This window comes from Ipomoea nil, unplaced genomic scaffold (genome assembly GCF_001879475.1).
Source record: "Ipomoea nil cultivar Tokyo-kokei standard unplaced genomic scaffold, Asagao_1.1 scaffold1619, whole genome shotgun sequence".
NCBI classification, from domain to species: Eukaryota; Viridiplantae; Streptophyta; class Magnoliopsida; order Solanales; family Convolvulaceae; genus Ipomoea; species Ipomoea nil.
In genome coordinates this window covers 165,792-192,515 of record NW_017618047.1, presented here as the reverse complement: position 1 = coordinate 192,515, position 26,724 = coordinate 165,792, and the positions used below count along the sequence as shown (strand labels likewise).

At 34.4% G+C, this 26,724-nt stretch overlaps 3 protein-coding genes across 6 annotated transcripts; 2 read left to right on the top strand and 1 right to left on the bottom strand.

Annotated features, from left to right (window-relative positions):
- Positions 1-1,370: 1,370 nt before the first annotated feature.
- LOC109191309 lies at positions 1,371-18,987 on the top strand. Of its 3 annotated transcripts, none has more exons than XM_019341907.1 (9): positions 1,372-1,604; positions 1,859-4,179; positions 4,594-4,729; positions 4,822-4,898; positions 6,018-6,256; positions 6,341-6,427; positions 7,101-7,200; positions 7,619-7,829; positions 7,951-8,652. In XM_019341907.1, the coding sequence occupies exons 2-9, from the start codon at positions 1,876-1,878 to the stop codon at positions 8,127-8,129; spliced, it is 3,333 nt and encodes a 1,110-aa protein (XP_019197452.1). In that variant the 5' UTR covers positions 1,372-1,604; positions 1,859-1,875; the 3' UTR covers positions 8,130-8,652. The 3 variants fall into 3 exon arrangements, with proteins under 3 accessions (XP_019197454.1, XP_019197452.1, XP_019197453.1); XM_019341908.1 differs by having other exon boundaries at positions 1,373-1,604; positions 7,975-8,652; XM_019341909.1 differs by lacking the exons at positions 7,101-7,200; positions 7,619-7,829 and adding an exon at positions 18,976-18,987 and having other exon boundaries at positions 1,371-1,604; positions 8,303-8,307.
- LOC109191311 lies at positions 15,288-18,140 on the top strand. The gene is made up of 3 exons (XM_019341912.1): positions 15,288-15,562; positions 15,707-17,703; positions 17,804-18,140. Exon 2 carries the CDS (start codon positions 16,018-16,020, stop codon positions 16,657-16,659), a length of 642 nt encoding a protein of 213 aa, XP_019197457.1. The 5' UTR covers positions 15,288-15,562; positions 15,707-16,017; the 3' UTR covers positions 16,660-17,703; positions 17,804-18,140.
- Positions 18,330-20,341, bottom strand: LOC109191310 (protein MARD1-like). Of its 2 annotated transcripts, none has more exons than XM_019341910.1 (3): positions 20,048-20,341; positions 19,143-19,963; positions 18,330-18,594 (listed from the first exon to the last, which is right to left on the bottom strand). In XM_019341910.1, the coding sequence occupies exons 2-3, from the start codon at positions 19,916-19,918 to the stop codon at positions 18,513-18,515; spliced, it is 858 nt and encodes a 285-aa protein (XP_019197455.1). In that variant the 5' UTR covers positions 19,919-19,963; positions 20,048-20,341; the 3' UTR covers positions 18,330-18,512. The 2 variants fall into 2 exon arrangements, with proteins under 2 accessions (XP_019197455.1, XP_019197456.1); XM_019341911.1 differs by lacking the exon at positions 18,330-18,594 and adding an exon at positions 18,736-18,926 and having other exon boundaries at positions 19,137-19,963.
- Between the last annotated feature and the right edge of the window lie 6,383 nt (positions 20,342-26,724).

The window sequence follows — 26,724 nt, the reverse complement described above, 5'->3', positions numbered from 1 at the left end:
TATCAAGGTAGTATATGTTCTCAGTTTTTTCAACACATAATCAACGCCACACACCGGGATTCGATCTTGTGACCGCCAATTTGAAAAGCTTACAGAGGTGTCATCACATTATATAGTACTTTATATTTAATACCGTTGGTTTTATTGACCACAAGATTAGTCAAGCGGCAAGCCAACACAACCGAAAAATAGAAGACGGTGATCAGAAAAACAATGATTTATACTTCTATTGTGTGCATGTATAAAGCTTAACCTTTTTCAAGGTGTACATATGCCTATTTAGACAAGAATGTACAGGTCTAAAATAGGCAAATCTTCCCTGTCATAAATACATTTGATCTCCTTCATAAATACTCCGTATAACTTATTTCTTTTCCTAAACCTAATTGATCTTCTTTCCTTATTGACTCCGTGTATCTTGCCGTCCCCACGAGATCCGCTCCTAAAATCGCCTATAGATTCCATCGCATCTTCTGTATTATTAGTCCGAGTCCTATTAGGACTCGATCGATCCACCCTTCGACAGACTGCTTCACCTAGTCGCTCACGTGTGCTTCCTCCCCGCGACTCCTTTTGGCACTCGACACCTTGTTCAGACGACTCCATGCATGCTTGCCCATCAAACTGAGTACTTGCCCATCATCACTCTGCCACCCCCCTCCGACTGCCGGTAGTTCTCGCTTGGTTGCCGACCGATCGCTCGGTTGCCCGAACGACTCACTCTTTCGCATGCCCGACTGACCTCTTCTCCCCGATCCCAGCCAATTACCAGACGGTCTGCTTGGAACCCTTATTCGCTCGAATGACTGTGTAAACAACTCATCCTGCTATCCCATTACTTGACTGACTGCTCTCCTTCCCATCCAACTGCGACTGAGCTAGACGACGTTGACGCTCTATTCCAGCCGACTGCTTAAGTTGCCTTCGTTGAGTATTGCATCCCCGCCACTGTACGTACTTCTGATCTCATTTATTACGCAACTCAATTCAAAATGTCCCATGCAAATTCTCCATTCTATAAAAAACTAAGCTTAATATTTTAAAAATTTGAATTATAAATAATTTTAAATATCCTTGTTAATTAAACGGTACACATAAAATATGAATTGAGTAATAAAATTTGATCGAACAAATGATATATAATCACTACAATATTGAGACGTTAGTGAAAACAAGTCAACCCAAATTCCGGAAGGGAGCATTCCGACAAAAATTTGATTTTTCATATGAAATTTCGAGGGGCACGCGATGGAGGGAAAATACGATATTAGCTGAAAATCTTAAATCCCATTCCCACTGAAATTCCAACTATGCCTACGCCTTGTGGGAATCCGAATCCCCAACGAATACAAAATCTGCGTGCCAAAATAGTCATTTCCCCCCCTTCTCCCAACAGACATTGCCAATTTTCTTGCTTCCTCTCTTTCTTCCTCGATCTCTCCCCTCCCCACTCTCTCTCTCTAAAACCCTCGCTTTGATTTCTCTCTCTAGAACCCCAAAATTCCATACCAGTCGTTTCAGTTTCTTCCATTCTACTGCGACCTGTACGTACAGCTTCGTGTATGTATCTGCTGCTACTAAGATTTCGGATTTTGCCTCAATCGGTGAGAGTTATACTTGTTTTTTGTTTTTGTTTTTGTTTTTGTTTTTCCCCTTACAGATTTTGTTCGCCGGCTTTTTATCAGCTCCTGTGATTTTTCCGATCATTTTATCGGGGGATTTCTGGTGTTTTTTTTGCCATTTTTATTTTCCTATGTGTGCATGTAAGTTAGCCATTGAATAATCTCAGTGGTGGATAATTCGGGTGTTTTTGAGCTTATTCAGTTATTTATTTATTTTTCTGTTTCCTTGATTTTAGGTTGTTGAGTTTACGAGATGGATGAGGGGCTAAGATCCAGTGATTTTTGTAAGGAAGGGAGAGTGGAGTTGGATTTGAATGTGGAGCCCATTGAGGAAGCGGATGATACTGTGATCACAGCTGACCATGATTCTCAGCGGAAGTGTGATGTTCATTCCCTGGGAAATAAGGTTGAAGAGTGGGAAAGTGTGGGTGGTGGTGATGGATGCCGAGTAAATGCTGATGCTGATCATGGGGCAGGGTTGGCTGCCACTTTGTGTGTTGAAGAGCCAGAAGTGATGCAATGTGATGTAGATGCTAATGCTGCTGTTTGTCCGGATGATCCAAATATAAAGAAGCCCGGGGGACCTATAGGCGATGATACAGCCAGTGAAGGTAATTTGGATGATGGGGGATTGCCCTTGGTCTGTGTTAAGGAAGAAACAATCACCTTACAGGAAACTGAAGTTGTCCAGAGATGTGTTAAATCAGAAGATGATGGAAAAGATGTAGGCATAGTGACTGTTGAGGGTTCCAATTTGCATGGTGATTCTAATGAATGTGGGCATGTGGTCCAAAAGAGCCGAAGAGGGAGGAAAAGAAAAAACATTGAAAATTCTCAATGTCACGATGGTGAAGTCAAAAGAAAGAAAGACAACCATTTACCTTCGCCCGGCAGTACTGGAAATGTTGGAAGGGTGTTGAGGTCCAGGGTTATTGGTATAAGTCAAGCAGGGCCTCAGCTTAGTGGAGAGAATTTGGGTGTTGCTGCTTTGGAAGTAAAAAAGGAAACTCAAATGCAAGAGGTTGATCAATCAGAAAAACCATTTATGGCTAAGAATACTGAAATTTCTCCACCATATGGTAGGGGTAGGAAAAAAGTGAAGGGTCGTCGTGGTCGGCCTCCCAAGATCCCCAGAAATGATGTACTTGCTCCACCAATCAGTAAGGACCTGAAAAAGGTGAAGCGTCGTCGTGGAAGGCCCCCTAAGATGCCTAGCAAAGATGGTACTTCTGAAATAGTTGTTTGCCAGAAAGATAGAGTAATTGAGTCCAAGGAAAATGTTAGGCATAAAAAGGCTGGAAATGTAATTAAGAGATCTAAGTTTTCCAAGTCACAATTGGAAAGTGCGGAGCTACAGCTTGTCAATGATGAAAATAAAGAGGATAAGAAGTCCTTGAAATCGAAAGAAGGGGATAAGGGTCGTACGGTACAACAGCAAGCAGTTAGAGATCAAATAGTGGAAAGTGCGGAGCTACAGCTTGTCAATGATGAAAATAAAGAGGATAAGAAGTCCTTGAAATCTAAAGAAGGGGATAAGGGTCGTAGGGGACAACAGCAAGCAGTTAGAGATCAAATAGTGGATATTCTAAAGAAGGCAGGATGGACTGTGGAATATAGACCCCGGCAAAGCAAGGAATACAGTGATGCAGTTTATGTGGATTGTGAAGGAAAAACACATTGGTCATGCACTTTGGCCTATAGGAAACTCAAAGAGAAAGTTGAAAATGGAGATGCAGATGATAAGACCCTCTCTGCATTTGCTGTCATCCCAGAAGAGGTACTTGGAACACTGTTCAGAACTAGACGAAATAAAATAAAGAAGTTTAAAAAGCAGAGTGGAAGTGAAAGTGACAAGAAAAAGAACATCAAGGAGCATTCTTCGTACAGTGACAAGGTTATACGTCGCCAAAAATGCAAAGAAAAATTAAATGCTAATCCCAAATTCAAAGACAAATTTCTAAGGAAAAAAACCAAAGCCAATGCACATAGACGTGATGATGATCTTTCAATGAAGGCATCAAACAGGGGAAGGTCAAGATCAAAAAAAGATGGACGTAATAGAAAGCGATATGCTTTGTTGGCCCGTAGTTCTGGGGAAATGTCTGATCAAGATGGTGATGGATTTGTGTTGTATGATGGAAAGCGAAGTCTTCTCTCATGGATGATTGATTTTGGAACAATCCAATCCAATGCACAAGTGCAGTACATGAATGCTAGGAGGACAAAAGTAATGCTTGAGGGAAAGATTACTGGTGATGGAATTTGCTGTGGCTGCTGTGATCAAACATTTACACTTTTAGATTTTGAGTCTCATGCAGGAAGTACATTAGGTCAGCCACTTGAACATATATGCCTAGCCTCAGGGCGTTCTCTTTTACAATGCTTAGCAGACTCATGGAGCAAACAGGAAAAATCTGAAAATATTGATTTCCATCCTGTGAATGTGGATGCCAATGACCCAAATGATGATACATGCAACATCTGTGGAGATGGTGGTGACTTGATCTGTTGTGATGGTTGCCCATCAACATTCCATCAAAGTTGCTTAAATATTCAAGTAAGGATACAGTAGATCCCGAATTTTCCTTTCTGTTCTCTTGTCTTCCCACAGATAGTTTTGGATTATTTGAAGTTTTTATTTTAAAGTAGGATTTAAAAAAAAATATTATTGGGCTACATATTGCATAATTCATCTTTGATTACTTAAGTTTGATGCCATTGAGACTTAGATTTTGGGTTGAAAGCTATCTAGGGTTCATTTTTAACTGTACTGTTATAAAAAGTAAAGACTTGTATGTGAAAGGTGGCATTGACTCCATGGCACTGCATCTCAGCAAAAAAGTAAAGATGGCATCATGCCGAACACAAGATACCATCCATTTTATGCACACATTTAATTGCAGTTCTTAAATCCCTTGAACTCTTACTTTTTCAAATGAAATCTATTACTGATTTTGGCAACATGCTGCAGAATTTACCTTCTGGGAATTGGCGATGTGTATATTGTTCATGCAAATTCTGTGGGACTGTTGCTGGAAAATCCTGTCATGTTGATGACCACATGACTGTCCCTGAATTATCCATGTGCCATTTGTGTGAGGAAAGATGTAAGTACCTGACTGTTTTAAAAAAATTTACTTCCATTTACAATTTGATAATGTGAACCTAACCTTGTAATTTTCTATTTGTACTTTTGCAGTCCATGTTGCTTGTAACCAGGGTGAGAATAATTTGGATTCCAAGGATATGTCGTTTTGTGGAAAGGGGTGTGAGAAGGTATAACAAATTGTACTTTCTGCTTCACCTAATCTGTTAAGTGCCGTTGAATTGCGTGGTCATTTTACAGTTTCTGATGCTTAGCAATGTTTAAGTTGGGCGAAGTCCATGATTTCATTTGAATTTTTAGCCTGTTGAATATGCTAATTTAGTATATGGAGTAATTTGCATAGTAATGAGGTGCCTCAGTTGCCAAGGTTCAGTTCTAATTATCTCGGTTCCTCTAGCTTATTGTGGCATTAATTTCAGGAATATGAGCGTGTGTTGGGTAACCCTGTCCAACACTGGTTAGGTAACTGATTCGCCAAGCAACAGGGCTAGCTCAAAAAAGCTTATCTATCTTCTATCTAATATAAAATAAAGTTGTGGGTGGCTGCATATTGGATTTGCTGGTTGACTAGAAGAATTCACTAGCGAGACCCTGTTAGAATAGTTAGTCTTTCTAAATTGAGTTTAGGTGGGTTACCAAATGTCTGAAACTCAAGTTTTGGAATCCCTTAAAATATTAGAAGTTGATTAATTACTTTACTTTCTGAGGAGTTTAGTAATTGTAGGGATGGAAGAGTTCCTAGGCAAGTTGGAACCCAAGCCTCTTTAGGGCCTATGTAGTCCCCCCCCCCCTTACCTTGCATCCTAGAGGCTTGGAACCCCAGGTCCACCACTTTTCTTGAGTTTTAATCTAAAATATTGAGTATAGTTAGTGCATCTGTGGTGGGGGGATTGATGTTTCATCTATATAGAAATTTGTATGTATGAAGGACAGATAGTGATTCACATTTGGAACTCTTACTGTCACTGTCTTCTATTCCCTCTTTTGCTAAGATTAAGAATACATTCAGTGTGTTTTCAGTTCCCACTTGAGATCCTTGATGCCTTTGCTTGCAGTATTATCACTGTTTTGGTATGTGTTTTTATGCTGATACCAAGAGCGATTTTCTATGAACATTATGCTTCATCGTCTTCTATGATTTAGTCAAACTTAATATGAACTGTCCTTGATTTCTTCTTATTTGTTAAAAAAATAATCCAACTTTTAGAATGGACCATATATATGGGTCTATGCACACATTTGTATATTACTTTCTAAAGATTGAAATCATCTAACTTTCTGGTCTATAGCTTTTTGAGGGCCTGCAGGTGCTTCTTGGGGTCAAGCATGACTTGGATGAAGGATTTTCATGGACAATTCTTCAAAGACGTTTTGTTGGGCAGGATGTAATAGGAAGCGACAACTCATTAAAAATAGAGTGTAATTCAAAATTAGCTGTTGCATTCTCTGTGATGGATGAGTGTTTTGTGCCCATTGTCGATGAGCGAAGCAAAATCAATATGATCCACAATGTTGTCTACAACTGTGGGTGAGTATTTTAGAACATTAGCTATTCTCAAATACATGCTGTTAGATCTTCTCAACCTGCTTAAGTAAGTTTTATTGGTTGCAGATCAAATTTCAGGCGGCTGAATTATTGTGGCTTCTATACTGTTATTCTGGAGAAGGGTGATGAACTTGTTGCTGCGGCATCCATAAGGTTGACTTTAAGTTGTTTGTTAATAGTTTGTTGCCTTCCTCATATTGCTTAATATGTGCTTAATCTTATACTGCAAACGTGTCCTGGGAATTTTATGTAGAGGTTTTTTTGCAAAATATGTGATTCTGAAGTGTTTCCTTTTACTGAACATGGATGCTGTCAAGATTCACATTCTGTAGAAACCATTTTTTTGTCTGAAAAAAGAGTGGCTAAACTTATTCAGTAGGCATTTGCAAGTTACTATACTTTTTTGCTTGCTTGAATAAATTATACTCTGTATTTTGTATTATTTTGCTTCATTGTTTTTTATCTATTTGTGTAAAACAAAATGCTTACCCAAGAGCTTTTAAATGCACCCATTCATTTTGTTTTACAGATTGCTCAATTTGAATGCGCAGTTGACTGTATTAAACATGATGCTATTGATACATTGGACACAACTTATATTTTTCTTTTTCCAGTGTTGTTAACTCTGCTCACTGTGATGCTCTTGATACTTTGCATACATTATATTACCAGTGTTGCAAAAATCGAGTCTAGGCGGCCGAACCCTGATTTTTTTTTATAATTTTTTTTTTGAAAATCGGGCCCCTAGGGGGCGCCTAGTGTCTTGTTCAACACTGATTATATATGTTGTATTTATCCTAATTCTTGATGCTTCCTCTGTATATAGGTTACATGGGAGTCAGTTGGCTGAGATGCCATTTATTGGTACAAGGTACAAATATCGCCGCCAAGGGTTGTGCCGTCGGCTCATTGGAGCAATTGAAACAGTAGGTTTATGTGATAAGCATGATGGTGCATTGCATTATTTTGATTTCCCTACATACTAATATTCTATATTTGAATGTCCCATAAATTTTGGCATAATAAATTTAATGATATTTGAAAGTTTTCCAACAATACCACTTAGATGGAAACAGTATCACATTTATGAAAGGCAATGTTGCAACAATTTAATTAAAATCATAGTATAGTTTCCTCAATCTGTGTGTTTTCTCAAACATGACTGTCTCATAGGGACAACAGTAATAGCTACTTCTAAAGTAGATGCATTGCTCAACTTTAAGTAATCTAAATTGTTTGCTTAATAGCCTTAATGCTTATTTGACTCTCAAGATGACTTCTGGTAATAAATTGCTGTTTTTTTTTTTGGTTTTATAGCTTTCTTATTCCTGAATCTCTTGTCAGGCCCTTTGTTCACTTGGCGTTGAGCAACTGGTTATACCAGCTATACCAGAACTTAATGAAACATGGACAAAGATTTTTGGTTTCACACCCCTTGAAGAGTCAAAGAGACGAGAAATGACGCGCATGAGCATGATTGTTTTCCCTGGCACGGATATGCTTCAGAAACCTATACCGAAGCATCAAGATACTGATGATCATATTACATCTACTGGTATTTCACTGTTGTATTATCATTTTCATTAATCACGCATTTTAATTTATATACTTAATGCATTGAACTTTTGTATTGTGGATCTACAAAATTCACAAAGTTCCTATAGGTCTAATGCAAGGTACTTTTCATGGTGACATTACAGAGGCTTCATCCGAGGTCGATCTCAACAAAAATGTAGTTACTGTTGAGCCTGTCGAATCCTGTGTAAATTCCTCTCGTGGCTTCTTGCAAGATGCAACCGACATGAAAACTGGCTTCGAATCTTTCATACCAAAGGAAGCCCTCAGGGTCCAATAGGTTGTAGCTTCTCACAGTGACTTGCTTCGGCTTTTTGAGCTCTGAGATCTTGTGATTTATCGCAAAATTTGTACATAAAGATTTGTTACTGGAGGGCTTCGCTTGCCAGCACAGATGTCAAGGATGGAATATGCATTGGACTAACCTACGTTTAACGACATAGATCTTGGCAGAAAATGTGAATACCTAACTGCGCAAGGTGATGGAAGAAATCGCTTATTTTGAAGGTAACATCTGGTCTCAAGTGCCTGCTAAATTGCAACCATCTTTTTTTGTTTTTCCAATTGAAAAATGTATGGTTTCAGTTTCTGTTTAGTGTTGCAGAGAGTAATAGTTTGTAACATGTCTGATTCTGATGGCTGATTGAGATCTGTAATCTTAGTGGCATTAGCATTCAAAGCTTAATGTTTTTCTAAGTGACAAATTCCATGGGATTTTGTAGTCTCAGACATTGTGTTAAGTATTAACTATGGTGTCTGGCAGTGTCCTCAGTTGCCCTCTCTCTTTTTTATTTTATTTTATTTTAAGAATTATGCTTGATTTTATTTTAACCCATATGTATTTTTATGAAATATAAATTTTAATTATTAATATATATAACACAAAATCTTGCTATGCCTTTACTTTATGTTGATGTTGTTAGGGTTTGTTTTCTTTTACTTGTTTTTTTAAAGTCTTTCTTTTATTTTTTATTGGAAAATGACACTTTTGAATTTTTTTTTTTAAAAATAATTATAGTGGTATAATCTATTTTTGCTCTTAACTATAGGTAAGTCACATTTAAAGTGGTTAATTTTATCTTAAAAGGGGTGAGTTCTTTATTCCCTCACGGATAATTAAAGAGGTAGTTTAGTGGGTGAGGCGTACTTTTAATACAAAAAAGTTAGAGTTAGATTTTTGCTAATATTATTTTAGTTAAATTTGTCATATAAGATCATTTTAGTGTGGTTTATTTTCTTGTGCACAAAAGAGTGGAGTTTATCTAGTCCACTTTTAGATTTTCCATGTTTATGGTTACATACTATCAATATTTAATAATTGTTTCTTAATTATCAATGTAGTGCTTAATTTTCAATTTCAACTAATTTGATCTACGGATTGTTTAAAATTTTGTCAATTAAATCTTTTAAGGGACTAAATTGACGAAATTTTAAAAAATGTAAAAAATCACCATTTTGACCTTTAAAAGGTTTTAATTGATAAAATTTTAAAAATTTTAAACAATTCAAGAATTAAATTAGTTGAAATTGAAAATTAGGAACTACATTGATAGTTGAAAAACAATTTGAGGGACCAAAATGATTATTAACTCTTATATAAAATTATAATCATTTCAAGAGTTTTGTTTTGTTTTGTTTTGTTTTTTTTTTTAAGTGGAAGAGATGTTAATAACTATGTTTTCTATTTTTTCTCCATAACGAAAAGTAAATTTTCTCAATAGCATTTTTTTTTTTTGAGGTACTAACTAGGGGAGAGATGAGGGAAAGAGAATAAGAAAAAAGAGGAAAAAAATAAAAAGCATGTCTGATGCAAAAAAAAAAAAAAAGAGTAATTGGTTTTCGAAAAAAAAAAGAGAGAGTAATTAATGCGCTAGTCGGCGCGTGTAGTTTATGTGTCCGTTTGGGCGCGGTTTGTACCGTTCACGCATGTGATTGTGTATCTCTTTTCCACTTTCTGTCTTATGTGGGTCCTACAAAAAATCAATTTTTTGCCGGCAGTTCCTAAACCTTCTCTTTCCTCTATATAAATTATACTTTTCTAAAAAACAGAACAAAAACCACTATTGTGATTGCTCTGTGCATTGATGGGTGGTGATGAATTGATGACACACAATACATATTTTATGCAAAATGCATATTCGTACATAGGGATGGCAATTTCAATCCGACCCGTGGATATCCACCCGAATCCACCCGCATGGATCGGGTTTTTTTGGGTGATGGTGGGTGGTGGGTCTTAAAAAAGCAAACCCGCGGTGGGTCGGGTTGGATTCGGGTTCTATGTACATGACCCGCCTAGAACCTCACCCGATCCACCATGTGTGTGTATGTATATATATATATATATATATATATATATATATATATATATATATATATATATATAATAGTAAAATAAGTACTAGTATGTAGTTATTTATAATAGTTTATATAACTTCGTGTATCTTTTTACTATTTTTTATATCAAAACTACTAAGTTTATTTTTAAAAATTAACAATTTTGTTATTATATTTAAATATTTCCATTATTTATGTTTTAGTATCACTAATGGATTTTATTTTTTTATTATGTGTAAATAATTTAAATATTATTTTTTGAAAAACATAATAAGATAATAAGTGGTGGGTACCCGTAGTGGGCACCCGCACCCGGTGGGGGTGGGGGTGGGGGTGAGTTCTGAAAAAGTCCACCCGATGCGGGTTGGAGGTGGGGATGGGTGGAAAAAATATAAGGTGGGTCGGGTGATGGATGTTGCCCTCCCCGACCCACACCCGACCCATTGCTATCCCTATTCGTACATGCATAATGGTGAAGATCTTACCTAAAAGATTAGCTATTGCACTAGCACATGCATGTAACCATATTAATCGCAACAAAATCTGTTTATGATAATATTAAGTAAAGCAAGCCAATTTTTGATGATGTGAAAGCACATACTATACGCTGCCTAATAATCACAATTCCAATCATTCAATATATGGGTCAGTCAGTGCCTTCCAATTGATCATTTACACTGCACAAAAGTTAAAGGCTTAAAGCTCCTTTAATTTCCCCATTGTAAATTATTAAATGGCCATCTTTTCTTATTTAAAAAAATTTAAATATTACCAACAATGCTCCTACAATTGACTCGACATAAGTTAAAGCCTCACTTTATATCGGTAAGGGCAACCATTCTTTGGGATTTTTTTTTTTTAATACAATTTTTGAGTCAAATTTGATGATTTGAAAGTGAAAGGTGATAAGTTAGAAAAAATCAGACCATTTATTATAATTTAATTTTAGTCAGAGAATAGAAGAAAAATAAAAGGATGAGGTTGCGTAAGGCTAACTCGCTCATTGGGTGCATCAGGGTGGTTGTCAATTGGCGAGCATAAAGATGTAAATTCCACTTGGCAAAATTATCCAAATGGAGTTTTTTCATTGAATTTGCTCTAAATGCAGGTGTAATTGTGTTGTTAAACGTTTAACAACAGTATGACAACACCTACACTCATTAATATAAAGTAAGACTTTAACTTTAAAAAGTTATAATGTCAAAATGAATTAAAAAAAACCCATCATATATATAATTGTATATTGTATATATATTAAAGGTGAGAATCAAAACATATCTGTTAAGTGCAATTAATTAATAGCATATAGGATAAAGAAGAAGAAAAGGGGAGGGTGAGGCAGACAGTATAATATTGTTGCAAACATGATGTCTTGTTTGTTGGCAGCACTACACGTTCAACATCAATCCTTCTTCTATAAACACAAATGTATACAAGTACCTGTACTTAAAAGGATAAAGATGCTACCCCCCCCCCCCCCCCCACTCCCCACCCAAAAAAAAAAATTGTTTTTTTATCTCTCTTGGCTATGATGACAAAGAACATGTCACTTGTGTTATTCAATTACCGTTTTGAATAATATAAATAGGATAAAAAGAATTATATTGTAGTTACAAGTAAGGTTATAAAACTATTATTATTGAATGGTTGTTATTAAAAGCGGATAAAATTAAGAAAATTAATATTTTTATTTGCCTTACTTTTATACATGCCAAACTGGTTTCGCCCTGCCATGGGCTCATTAGAGAAATGGCAATAGTTCCCGATCAGTTGTGCGATTCGAATCGTATTGGTCCTCCTCATAATTAAGTCCAAGACTAGCGACGTGCTCCCTAAACTCGGCGTGCCTGACTCGACTAGACCTTAGCGTCTAAGGCAGAATGCCCTTAATGCTATTGATGCCTCTTTATCCATTTGGCAAGCTAACCAGTTGACCCATTCATTCCTTAGGTCTTAACACGGTCACGGAAAACGGTCCGTGACATTAAAGTAATATTACTCTTGACGTGGAGAAGATTGAAGTGTGGTCATTTAATATGTATTTAATACTCTTCACAAGTCAAATTTTATCGTCTAGACAATAAAGTATCAATTAAGGAAAATACTCATCCCTATGCTATTCGTTATCTTCTAATGCGAGAATTATGTTCCACTCACTTGATTGTCTATTTTGGTATAAAATATCATCATTTGGTTAATATGATTAGCGAATTCAACTCTTCAATTGTTAGAGCATCTACATCAGTAGAGCATCACAAGTTTTTTCATGAATTTTAAGAAAGGTAAGATGAGGTGGAGGAGTAATAATGTGGAGAGAGAAGAAAAACAAACTTCCTGCAAGCATCGAGATATTGTAGGTTTGTGTGGGTCCCAACACTACAAGTAATAAGCATTGAACATCGCGTGAAGGCCAAAAACTCCTAATTTCATCATTGAATATCGCGTGAAGGCCAACACTTTAGTTGAGCGCGTTTATCTATCTACCAGACCTTTTTTTTTTTTTTTTTAAATAATAAATTCATCATTGTTTTGTTTTGTTTTTTTTTTTTCATCCCATTTTCTCTTTCCTAATCACACTTACAAAAACCAAAAAAACTCTACTATTATGGATGCTTTTAGTGCCTCCAAGTTTGTCTCTAATTTGATAATACTTATATATCAATTTATGAATCAAAAGGGGTCAATCCAACTAAATTGGTAGAAAAGTTCATTTAGTAACTACAATATTCAAAGTTCAATCACTTCAATGACTTCCTATGATAGCTTTCTCTCTCGGTTTAAGTCAATCAACTTTTATAATTTGTTGCCATCTAGAATCGAGTTGCACCCGTACATTTTGATAAAAATACAAGCTTTCTTATAAATTAAACAAAATTTTGAAACTAAAAGTATTGAAGTCAAAAATAAATAAATAAAATGAAGGGCAAAATGCAAAATATATCCTTGATAGCAAGGGTAAGCAAGCAAGATACCTTTATACCATCTTCCTCAACCCCGCAAAGCAAAGAACCAACTTATGATCGCTAACAGAAGTAACCAAATTTATTTTAATACGTTTAATAGTCTATTGTAGTATAAGTAGAGACAGAAATTATGTACAGTATTTTTTTGTTCCAAATATTATTGTTAATAATATCAAATACAACTGAATATATCATGGGATGTTTGATAAATAGTTGTTAGTTTTTTTCTTTGAAAACCAAAGGAACGAACTTTTATCAAATCAAATGTTGAATACAACTAGGAATAGAAAAAAAACACATGAAAGGATCAGTTTGTGAACGCGCAACCCTTGCTAAAGCGTGGTCAACCTTATTTACTGATCTTGGAATAAATCTGATAGACACTACTTCAAAGTGTCTTTGATACTCTCTTATTTCATCGATAAAACAACCGGCATAAGAGAAACAACACTTGGTAGAAATATGTTTGGTAAATTAGCTGTTAGCTGATAGCTGATTACAAGCAAAATGTTTTTTTTTCCCCCAAAAAAACTGAGTGAAAAAGTTGTCTCGAACATGTTTTTAAATTTTAACATTTTGGAGCAATAAGTGTTACAAAAAGCTAATTAATCAAATACTTATATTAGATGTTTAACCAAGTCAAACAGTTAATAATTATCAAATAAACTAAAATTAACTGATAAACAGACTATGTTGCCAAACATGACCTCTATATATATATATATATATATATATATATATATATATATATATATATATATATATATATATATATATATATATATATATATATATAGATTTACTCAATACTATCAGCATTAAAAATATATTCCCAATATATGAAACAACAAAAATTGTATATTTTAGTATAAATTAGGGAAATAATGTACACAAAGAAAAAGCCTGGAAAGTTATTTCTATTCAAAATCTAATCATCATTCTTCAAAGTTCAAAGTAAAAGAAGAGAATAAAGTAATATGGTGCATTCACTTATTTATTTTCAAATTCTATATTTTTAAAATTTAACTACTATAACATATCATATGAATAATCCCATCAAAATATCTTAATAATTATTTTTTAATAAAATAGTTACGTGCCATCAAGGATAGATCTAGAAATTTTGTTTAGTGTGAGTGAAAAATAAAAATATTTTATAGTAAAATATTTAATGATTGAAATAAACTATATCTCACCTCTATTAATATGGTATTCGTAAATACTTTTATTTTTAATTAGATAAAATCTAACTATTTCTAGAATAATTTAAATATGATGACATACATTTGAAACTTCTAAATTACATTGACTAGTTAGTTTAATTTTTATTTTGAAATATTTTTCATAATTGAACTATAAAACATATTTCGTATCAATTAAGTAATCACTTTAAATAATTGTTATCACATATAACACATTATAAATTTCACAATTAATATACAATTATAATTATGAATAAATCTCACAAATCACACTTTTAGTTCTAATGAGTAGATAACATTAAAAGATAAATATATGTTAAAAATGTGTAAGAGAAAGATAAATTAAAATATAAACAAATATTTAAGGTGTGTTAAGGTCATAAGGAAAGATAAAACTAAAATATAAATATATATTTAATATGTATTTGGAGTTATAGACTTATAGCAAATAGTGTAATGAGCAAGGTTTAATCTCTAAAACTTTCATAACAAATAATTACCAACTATTAACTAAACTATTTTTTTGAGAATTTTTATATATAATAGTATATTATTTACTTTTTTGTTAAGAATAATGCTCTATATATTATTGGTTAAAATTTGATAGTTAAAGAATTACGAGTGATTAACTTAAATCATAGATAGTAATATTTTAAAAATTAAAAATCACAAAAGCATGATAAAATAACTATACACTAATACACGGAAGATTCAGATGATATTAATTTGAGAAAATAAATTACGAAATATAAATGGATTTTAATGATATCAACAGTTCACCACGTGGGCACGTATGGGAGTGGGGATGAAAATGGTCCGAAAACTACGCATGGCATGTCCGTAATTACGCGGCATATTAGGGGGCAAAAAATGCAACGACCCGGCTCGAGGGCACACACAGTGATGTGAGCTATAATGCGGATTTAAATACGATTGATAGTGGTTTCAGATCCGTGGATTCTGGTTTTTGTTTTTCCTTTTTCTAAAAAGCTCTGACGCTTTGCTTCCTTCCAATGGCGTTTTGAAATTATTCACACCAAAAAATCTTCCGTCTATACATACATATACGAACGTAGAGTGAGAAAGTGAGATTCAAAGAGGGAAGAAGAAGAAGAGAGAAATCTCACTCGCACACAGTCGCAGTTGAAGGCCAGGGATCTTCGCTCGTTTACCTTCGCGTTTCGCTGTATACTGTTGTTCTGATTCATCAGGTGAGTTTTCGTTTCCAACTTTCTCGAAAAGTGAAATATCTGTTTGGTGAAATGGAAGTTTTAGCTGTTTTTGGTAACTGAGTTACTTGATTAGTTGAAGCTAGTATCGTTGATTGCTTTGCGTATGTTTTTTTGTATGTATAGATCTGAAGAAACTGAAGAGTGTGGTGGTACTTGTAGATATTTTCATACGAACTTATATGATCGATGAAGGTGATGCTGATCTGCTGAGAATATGGTGGTTATGGTGGAGATCTAAAATCTAGTGTTATGTAGTAGCATTTCTGAACCTCCTAATTGCAGATCTTGTGTTGATATAGAGATATAGTGCTCCCTTTTTGTGTCCAGTTCGTTTTTTATCACTTCCTCTAGATATCTTCAAGTTTGGACAAGTGAGTTAGGGGTATTTTGTGAATTCAGGGTAGGAGCCGGGTTGACTCAGTGGTTTGACTCAGATGGAGACGCTTGTTGTAGTTGCTCAGCATAGGAATCAGTACTATAACAAATCTAAGGGCCATGGCCCTGTTCGGTTTGGATCCTTTGGATCCCCTCCTTCTGGGAGCTTCCGGGAGATTAATTGCCGGACTTTCCAGACTGGATCGGGTATACTCCCAACCCCGCTCAAGTCTTATTCCACCCCGATCACCAAGCGATCTCGATCCGCTTCTGCTTCCTTTTCACCTAAGACACCTTCTCCCTCAGTTAATTCTCAGTCTGAAGATCAGAAAAACAAGATAAGATCTGTCAGAAGTAGTGCAATACCAATTAACCTCAAAGTGGGTGCCAGTTCTAGAAAGGGTAGTTCTTTCAGCGAGGGTGTTCATTTCTCGGAGCGCTGGGCTGGTCCTACGTATTCAAACTCACCTCCTCCTAGTTCTTTGCCTATGCCCAAGTTTTCTTTGAAGCCTAAAAGGACTGTTTCACTTGAGTTACCAACCTCGGCTTCTGCTATTGATGATTTTTGTCCAATTGCTGCATCTGCACCAGCTTCCCCTACCAGGGAACGCAGCCCTTCTCCGGGAGATTTGTTTGACCTTGATGACTCTGCGACGAAGTGTCTTCGTCGTATTCTCAATCTTGACATTACTGATGATTAAGGTTTACTGGAGGAAACTAGACCTCCTTTATATAGGGAAAGGATCTAGTTTCCTAAGGGGTTAGTGGTAGATTGTATATATATGGTGAATAAACCAGTTCTATGGTGACTACTTCTAGTATGTTGTTCAGTTTTTGTAAGTGGTTGTGCAAGGGCAAGAGCATACCTGTCAGGAAACAGAAAAGATTTAAAAAAAGGCTTGCAAGAACAGCTATGGTTGGCTATATGGTTGAAGGTGGTTCAAGGGTTTGAATGGTTGGTTGGTTGGTTGGTCAGCTATCTCCAGATTGGTTGAATGGTCTATTTACTTGGATGTTACAATTTGGACGGGTATTAAGAGTAGTGAAGTGAAATCAGAATCTGAAACTCACGAGTGGTGATCTGCTATTATAAAGCATTTATAGTTTGCAGTCCTTTTGACCCAACTTAATGGAGATTTCATCATACCTGCAGATTTGCATGCTGAATGCCTAATCCTTGAGTACTCTCCTGTCAAAAATCTCCATCTCTGATTTCCTCTTCTTCAGTTAGATTTTATTCTCACATATATTGTACATATACCCAAAATCCCTGACTTTGAATAGGTTTCACCTTGTTTAGGAATTTCCGTCATTGTAACCATAACCTAGCCCTTTGTTCCTGGACTTACCTCAACTTCCCCCGGTTTAATGATGAATTGCCTGTCTGTAACTTTAGCTTATATGCTAACTGAATAGGCTATTTAGAGAACTGTTTCATTCCAACTTCTTGTCCTTCAATCCCCAAGTTGTCCTTTTTTCCTCTTTACATTCTTATCTTCTTTCTTTAGTTTAGATAGGTTTCAGTTTTATACTTTACTAGTAGAAGATGCTTTCTCCTTCGCCATGTTTCTGGTTTTTTATAAGAAAATGGGAAGGGGAAAGCCAAGTTGGCTACATCCACCTCTGCTCGTGTTCTTTTGTTGTTAGCTGAGTTCTCTCTGCTAATCATGTTATCCACACTTCAATTCCAAGGATCCATGTTTTCTCTGGAGAATAGTTGATTATACCAAGCTGCTGTTCACAAGGTGAGTGTTCAACGTTTTCCTTTTATTTTGCTTACAGTTCCATTTAATGCTGTAATGCTCATGAACTGAAATTTTTTGTCTTCTCATTTTCATGAATCAGCCCTTATATGGCGGAACGAATGGAAGAAAGGTTGTTTCTGAACCTAGCTGTATGCGTTCTTGTTCTTGTTCTAGCTGGCGGTGTTCGTCTGTGGGTTATTTTATTCCATTTCTAGTGGTGTCTGTAATTTGGTTACTCCCCGTATGGTATGGTAACAAGCTGCGATTATGTGTAATGTCCTGTAATTGGTCATGCACTCACTTCACAAGTCACAAGTACTCAATCCCTAAGTAGTCATATGGGTAATGCTTTGTCTGTCTTTTGTTAAAAATGAATGTTTTTGTCGTTTGACTGTGTTCTTCTCTAAATGGTGTGTAGTGGTTTGTTTGAGATGTTATTACACACTCCCTGCAAATTTTATCGGTTGCAATTTTTCTTCACCAGAAGCAATGAACATTTAATAGGCATCATCATTGATTGCATTACCTATTCATTGCCAGAATTGCTACTGTTACAACGTAAGCCACTGAATAAAATAAACAAATCAAACAGTTTCATTAAAGGGAATACAATATACAATATAGACTGAAACTAGAAAACAATTAACATTATTATTATATATATATATATCATATCACTAAATGGTGCAATTCTTGATCAGCGTCATGTCATCTTTCGGCTGATCACAAGTCAAATCTGGGAAAAAGCTTAAAAAACAGCATCTAAACTTTAAAAGATGCTAAATTCCCTCTTCTTGTATCAGAAACTCTCAGAGGGCATTCTTCTTTTCTTCCATCTCCAAACCCATCTCTTGGCTGCGGCATTCTTCGCTGCAAAACGCTCTCTCCCCCCTATACACAATAGGAATAACATCAAAACCTGTAATAATAATAATAATAAAATTACACCTTAACTACCCGTTTAGACTTAGTTGAGATAGAACACATCATTTTGAATAGTTGTGGCCTCAAGTTGATCACATTGAGTCAAGATAAGGAATTTGAATACTACTTTAATTCTGATTTGTAATTATAAGGTAGGACAAAGTGGCCCCCCATGTGTAGTGACCTGATCAAATGCCATTATTAGGAATATGAAAGTGGAAGGTTTTGGATCAATGATTGAAACCCAATGATACCCCCATTTCAACCAAAACACAAGAAACCATATCCCCTTCACTCTTCTCCCAAAACGTTTAATCCCGAATCCCAAGAGTCCGACAGAACATTTAGGAGGATGTAAAACAGACAAAGCTAAATGTTTCTACGCACAAAAGATCTGTCCCCTTTAGGCATAATTCACACACTGCCACCGTGAGGTTCAAACTTTACTGTCTCCTAAATACTGATTGCCGAACCATTGAGCTAAGCTGGTGGGAACAAATATCCTTCACTCTTACCTATACATGTAGATGTCTTTGCCACCTCCAAGATTGACTTCACAGCCATGGCAGAACCTCAGAAAACTCAGTGGAGGAGAGGTTGCAGGGGAAGAAGAAGAAGAAGCATTCTCCCTTCTCAGTTCTGATGGCTTCATCACACCACAGCAGCTCTCCACCACGCAGTTGTCGAATATGTGTGTGGTTTTCGGGTTCGGGCCGTGGGTGATCACGCATGTGTAGTCCTCCGACAGCTCCATCTCGCTCAGGGAGAGATTCTCCACCGGAGGGGACTCTTTGGGCTGAGCGCAACAGCTCAGCAATGGCGGATTCCGGGGAGTCTTGATCCCGAAATCCGCCGGAGACTTGGGGGACTCCACCGGAGAAATCAGAGACGGGATTTGAACTCTCAGCTTTGACCCGAACAGAACACTCCTGTTTTCTTCTCTGGGTGATGAGTCAATGATTGCCAGCCCGACTCCCAAGGAATCGGGCAGTGGGTTGGCGTTCCGAGTCGGGCTCGGGCTTCTATCATACCCGAAAGGGTGGGCCAGATTGAGAATCTGCTTGCCGTCAAGAATGGAGGTCGGGCTTATGCTCATCCCGCCGCCGCCGCCGCCATTGTTCTCCGATCCCGACAGAGTCCTCCCCAGAAGCCCATTGAAGATCCTCGGAGAACCCAAAAACGACGAAACGGGCTTTGTCGGAGAAGACGGTGGTACACATGTCTGCTGCTCAGCCGCCATGAATCCTTGCTTCTTGCTACTCACTGCTTTTCTCGATCTGCTCCTCAGCATTCCAATCCCTTTTCTCTCCTCTTAGATTAAATCAAAACCATACCCCTGAAAACCCAAACAAACAACCTTAATTAACACAAAAAATTTCCCAGGTTTTCTAACAAAACAACAAAAGCTTTATTTATTTACCAGAAATGGAGCCTCCATGAAAGACCAAGAAAACCAGAAAAAAGTCCACCCTTTGGGGAAGAAGAAGAAGATGATTAAAAAACAAAAAAAAAAAAAAAGCTTTCTTTTTTCAGTCAGAAATCCCCAGAAAAACAGAAAGAAAATGCTACCAAGACTGTACTAAAACTCAGTAGCTTCCATTCCTAAACTCCTCGTGCTCTTCATCAAATCATCAAGAAAATTACAGAGAGAAAAGGGGAGAGAGAAACCCAGAAAGAAAGAAAGAAAGAGAAAATGTTAAAATGGAAATGAAGAAGTGTGAGTGAAACCTCTTTTTATGCAAAACATAGCACTGATCTGTGTTTTGTCAGCTTTCAATGGTATGAATAATAATAATGATTTTCTTTTTTGAAAACAATAATGATGACAATGATGTAATCTCTAACTCGCTTTTCTCACGCATCCAAGGGGTTGTACGTTGAATGAATGCACGCATTCAGAGGCAATAGTAAGATTGGTTTAACGTAGTAGTAGTACAACATACATACAACCACTCCACTGTAACCTTGTACTGCTTGCCATTTTCGTATATTATCTCCATTTTCCCCTCTGTTTTCAATCCCTAATTTAACATATATTTTATGTATATTACGGAGTATCTTTTTCTCCTTTTACGTGCTCAAGTTAAATTAGGGAGTAATATTTTAATTACTAAAATATATCTGAAAATATTTTATTGTTGTTAGTGCAAATGATTTAATCTGAACCTTGTTGTAGCATTCCCATTGTTTTTTTTTTTTTTTTTTTTTTTTGGGAGGGGTGGAGGATATATGAGAGGGGAAGGGTGGGGGTACTTGTGTTAAAAAAAAAGAAAAAACGTCGGTAAACGTGCTTAGCATATATGGCGTGTGTACTGTACGTGTCATGTTGGGTGCAGACTTTTCTTGAATGTGTGAATTGTTATAGATGTTATGTGATTTGAATTGCAATGTCAGATAGTATAATGACTCAATGATGATTGTAGTTGTGAACTTTGGTTTATATGAACTTTTGCATAATTTGGATCCAATTTTGCAAGAGGTACATGGATAAGATATTGTCACTATGAGAATAGAGCAACACCATAGCCATACCTCTCATTAGTTCAACTTCGCTTTGAGAAAAGAGAGTTGGAAGGCGACGAGAACGCCATGTGTTTGATTAATTGGTTCGATCAATTTGTTTGAGTCACCATGAGAATGTGACTTAAAGCTAATTGAGAATCCAATGTCCACGAAAGTGGCGTTGACACTTCGTTGCTTCTCTCTAGTTCTCTTGTTGAGGCATTACATGGTCTTTATCCTAAGAAACACTCTAGCATCTTTACAAAAGTGGTTAGGTCTGAGTCACTTCATTTACCATTGTTTGTTTGATCGTTCATTTTCTAGTGTTTACTATTCTTACATGATTCTCATTTCTTCATTCAGACTAGCTTGCAAGCACTATACACTTTTGTGCTTTAGCCATGTCACTCACTATTCAAGATCAATTCCTTTTCAGTCTACTCCTTGAGACGATACCTCGTGCTAGGATACGCTCTCACACTTCACTCTGTCACCACTAAAATATAACTTTCAGTACCGATTGAGTACTAGCTAAGCTAAATAGTTTTAGAAAACCCTTTATGTTTGTACTGAGTAGTTTGAGTACTCTGAACAAACTCAAAATATTCCCATTGACTTTGAGATTGTACTGGATACACGATATAAGGTGTCTAGCCTAGGAGAGAAATAGGAACTAATATGAGCCGTCCATATGAAAAGATTAATGGATTAGATATAATTTTTTTTTTTTTTTTAAAAACACGATGACATTTTTGTAAATACCTCTAATTTTGTGTGCAAGTAAAATGTGTTAAAAGTGTAAGTAACAAATGCAAGTTTGAAAGTAAAATGTGTTAAAAGTGTAAGTAAGAAATGCAAGTTTGAAAGTAAAATGTGCAAGTAACAACACTTAAATGTGCAACTATTTACACTTAATAGCGCAAGTAATTTTCCTTTTCACATTGGTGCACTTAATGATAATGTTTTTTCACAACGATGCACTTAATGTTAATAGAGTTAATTACTGAAATAGTCCCTTGACTATAGTGAAATTATCAATTTGGTCCTTGACTATTTTTTTTGATCAATTAAGTCCCTCAACTTTAAAAATCTTAACCAATTTGGTCCTCTGTTTGTTTGACCGTTAGTCAACCGTTAACTTAGGACCAAATTGATAATTTTGCTATAGTCAAGGGACCATTTTGGTAATTAACTTTAAGGGTGGGCAATTCGGTTCAGTTTTCTCAAACCGAATCGAACTAGTTTGGTTCGGTAATATACCGAACAACCGAACGGTTCGATAAAAGAACCGATCCGATCCGAATTGTTCGGTAAAAAATTGAACCGAACCGAACACCGTTTGATTTTTTTAAAAATATAATAATAATAATAATAATAATAATAATAATAATAATAATAATAATAATAAATAAATAAATAAATAAATAAATAAATAAATAAATAAAAAGTAAATCCAAGTCTCTTGGTGCTTGCTCTGTCGTTCAGCTCATATTCTCAGGGTATCTCTTGTAAATGTTTTATTTGATTTCTTTATGGTTTGTTATCAAAAGTTATATATTATGTGTTATGATGTTTACATAGTCCTAATCCAAAATCTAATATATAACAAAATAGCAATTCAAAGTTCAAACAGTATTCGGTTCGGTTCGATTTTTACCGAACAACTCAGTTCGGTTCGAGCTTTTACCGAACCATTCGGTATACAAGAATCTATTACTGTTCGGTTGTTTGGTATATTATCGAATCTAACTAGTTTGGTACGGTTCGGTTCGAGAAAACTGAACCGAATTGCCCACCCTTAAAGTTAATTACCAAATGGTCCATTGACTATAACGAATTACCAGTTTGGTCCCAAGTTAACGGTTGACTAACGGTCAAACAAACGGAGGACCAAATTGGTTAAGATTTTTAAAGTTGAGGGACTTAATTGGTCAAAAAAATAGTCAATGACCAAATTGGTAATTTCGATATAGCCAAGGGACCATTTGAGTAATTAACTCATGTTAATATTTGGTGCAACTAATGATAACCATTATGTGCACTTAGTATTGTTGCTCGGTGTATATTATATTGTTGCACTTTTAATACATTTTACTTGCAATTAGGTGCACTATATAAAACTGTTACTTGCACTTTTAACAAAATTTTCTTGCTCTTCAAAGTTTGAATTATTTATAAAAATGCCACTGTATTTTTAAAAACAAATATTTATGATCCGTTAGATCTTCTTCTCTATTTAGATGGATGGTTGCGATGAATTCTTATTTCTCTCCTAGGACGCTTATGATCCCATGAGAAATCAGTCCCAAGAGAAAACTAAGAACTAATCTCAGCCTTACATTTGTAAAAATTAGACGGATCAGATCAGGTTTTTTTTTTTTTTTTTTAATTTTTTTTTTTAATGCGGTTGCATTTTTGTAATAATCATCAACTTCACTTTACATACTTAAATACTTAAATATGCAATATTTAACAACTAAATGTGCAAACTTAGATAAATTTTAAAAATGAGTTAATACCATATGAGATCCTTCGAGTATAGTGGTTTTACCACGTTTAGTCCTAAACTTTCAAATTGACCATCCGTAGTCCTTCGACTTTCAAATTTAACCATTCTTGGTCCAAGTTAACCACCCATGGTCCTTCAAGTTTCGAAATTTAACCAGTCGTAGTCCTCTTGAAAGGACCATGGTTGGTTAAAATTTAATAGTTGAAGGACCATTGGTATTAACTCTTTTAACTCTTTTAAAAATCGTAAATGCTAACTCAGATGGTATTAACTCTTTTAAAAATCAATCGTAAATGCCAAATTTAACAACTTTGAAAAAGCTAAATTTAACACTTAAATATGCAATATGCAGTATTTAACAACTTTGAAAAAGTTAAATTTTAAATCTAAATCGTAAATGCTAAAACCTAAGCAGTCAAAAATGAATCCTAAACCATATAAAATAAAAAATTTGAAATCTAAAATCGAAACCAAGTGCAATGCACATTCGTATTTTTGTATGTGCAATCTTTTAATACTAAATGTGCAAATCTAAAAAATTTCAAGAAGTACAATTTTTAGTGTTCAAGTTTGCATTGTGAAATTAGTGATAATTATGAAAATGTCACTGCATTTTTATTAAAAAAATGTGATATGATCTGTCCAATTTTTTCATATGTAAGGTTGAGATTGGTTTTTAGTTTTCTGCAAATAATTTGTTCTCATGTGATCAAATACCAATATTATATATATATATATATATATATATATATATATATATATATATATATATATATATATATATATAGAATAGCGCTCATATGCGGCGGGGTCTTACCGTGCGGTGGTGCGGTCAAATTCCAGAATACACCAACAGTGTTAATAATATGCACCAACAGTGTAATAAAACACACCACAATGAAATGCAATAAAACATCACAAAATACACAACAGACTCAAAAAAATACACCATATAACTCACCACCCCCAATGGTGTATTTCCGAACAGTGTATGGTGTTTTTACTCACACCTAATGGTGTGTGTTTGGTGATGCAGGGCTCTGTTTACTCTGTTTTGTGTGGTGTATTTTCATAACGTTGATGGTGCATATTTGTTGAACTATTGGTGTTGCCGCACCGTAAGAAATAATCGCACCGTAAGACACTGCCGCACCTGAACCCGCCTATATATATATATATATATATATATATATATATATATATATATATATATAATTGATAGAATTTGAGAAAACTCAATGAAATGAGTATTATGTTCTTCTATAATTTCAAAATTTGAAGTGCGATGTTAATTTTAATAAAATTTATTAGTGATGGATTAAAAGTGTCACTTTACACATAATTAAAGCGAAATTTTGTATAACTTTAAAGATGTGGTTGAGTGAAAGAGACTCATTCATCCTTAATCAAATGTTAGATTTTATCTTTAATCTCTGTGATTACAATATATTTATATATGCGTGCGAGCGTTTTTTCTTGACAATTTTTAGTTCTTGGTATTAGACGTTAATAATTTCAGATAAGGATGAAGGATTAGAAACAATTCCTGACAAGAAAACTAGGGTCGCATGTCACATTCAACGTTTTACACAAAAAATTTATACATTTTTTTTTTTGACCATCTTCTATTCGATTTGTGACCTTCATTTTTTTTTTTTCTTTCTATATATTATGTGTATAAAATTTCAATCAAGTTAAAAAGAGATCGATTTCATGAATAAAGTTGATTGTAAATAAATAAATAAATAAATAAATAAATAAATAAATAAATAAATAAATAAATAAATAAATAAATATATATATATATATATATATATATATATATATATATATATATATATATATATATATATATATATATATATATATATATATATATATATATATATATCTACTATCTACTATACTAATAAGAGCCCAAGAGAGTTAGGCCTATAATGGGTAGAAAAAATGGCGGTCAAATTTTTTAATTAAATGAATGGCTCATATTGATCAGATTTTAATTTTTCCTTAAGATTTCCTAATTTATCCTTAATGAATATGATTATCCGTTAACTTTTCCGTTAAATATTATCTTTTCTGTTAGTTCACCGTTAACTTACTCATTGATTTCAATAAGAAAGGTCTTAAGTTCGAACCACATCCCAATCAAAGTTGGCATAATTAGTACTCTATTTTACTCTTATTAAATTAAATAATAATTTAGTAGCTACAACAAAAAATAATACATATGCATTTCTTTAATTTAGAATTATGTGTCTACAATGTCTTTATTCAAAAAAAAATATTCATTATCCATAAATTAAATAAGAAAAATAATTTTATTAGTTATATTGTCTTTATTTTTCTCCAATATAAAAATTCTTTATATTCAAATTCATCAATTGATTGTATTCGCTACATTGTCCCTACAATGTCTTTATTAAAAAAAATTATTCATTATCAATAAATTAATTAAGAGAAATAATTTATTAGTTATATTGTCTTTATTTTTCTCCAATGTAAAAATTCTTTACATTCAAATTCATCAATTGATTATATTCACTATATTGTCTATTATCTTTTCTGTGCACTATTTTTTTTAATTAATTATCAAAGTTATAATACAACATAATGTTATATATTTATTTACCACGAATTATATCAATGGTTGGTAAAAAAATATTTGAAAAAATTAGATATTTAGATTAACATGTAAAATGACCTAAGGGTATACATATATTTAATAATAATAATAATACTAATGATAATAATTGTTTAAAAAAAATAAAAATATATAATCAAGTCAGTTACATTAACTACTTGGGAGATTTATTGATAAAAAGAGTATTCAAATTACACAACAAATTGAAGTAAGAAACTACCTCGCAATGTCCTTGTTTGACAATCAACAGTTAGCTCTTCAATATTAGTATATATTTAATATTTTATGCTCTAATTTTTATTTGATCTCCCTTATGTCCTGTATTTGGTTTCGATCATACCTATACAATTATTTTATTGACAATTATAATCAATCTTGACTATATAATCTTGCATTTGTAAACTTAGAATTAGCTATTTAAATACGCAAATTCAACATTCAA

Coding starts and splice junctions, on each gene's coding strand:
- LOC109191309 (XM_019341907.1), top strand. CDS start 1,876: ATGGATGAGGGGCTAAGATCCAGTGATTTTTGTAAGGAAGGGAGAGTG. Junction 7,201..7,618: donor TCATTGGAGCAATTGAAACA/GTAGGTTTATGT, acceptor ATCTCTTGTCAG/GCCCTTTGTTCACTTGGCGT. Junction 7,830..7,950: donor TGATCATATTACATCTACTG/GTATTTCACTGT, acceptor GTCTAATGCAAG/GTACTTTTCATGGTGACATT.
- LOC109191311 (XM_019341912.1), top strand. CDS start 16,018: ATGGAGACGCTTGTTGTAGTTGCTCAGCATAGGAATCAGTACTATAAC.
- LOC109191310 (XM_019341910.1), bottom strand. CDS start 19,918: ATGCTGAGGAGCAGATCGAGAAAAGCAGTGAGTAGCAAGAAGCAAGGA. Junction 18,595..19,142: donor AAAGACATCTACATGTATAG/GTAAGAGTGAAG, acceptor TATTGTGTATAG/GGGGGAGAGAGCGTTTTGCA.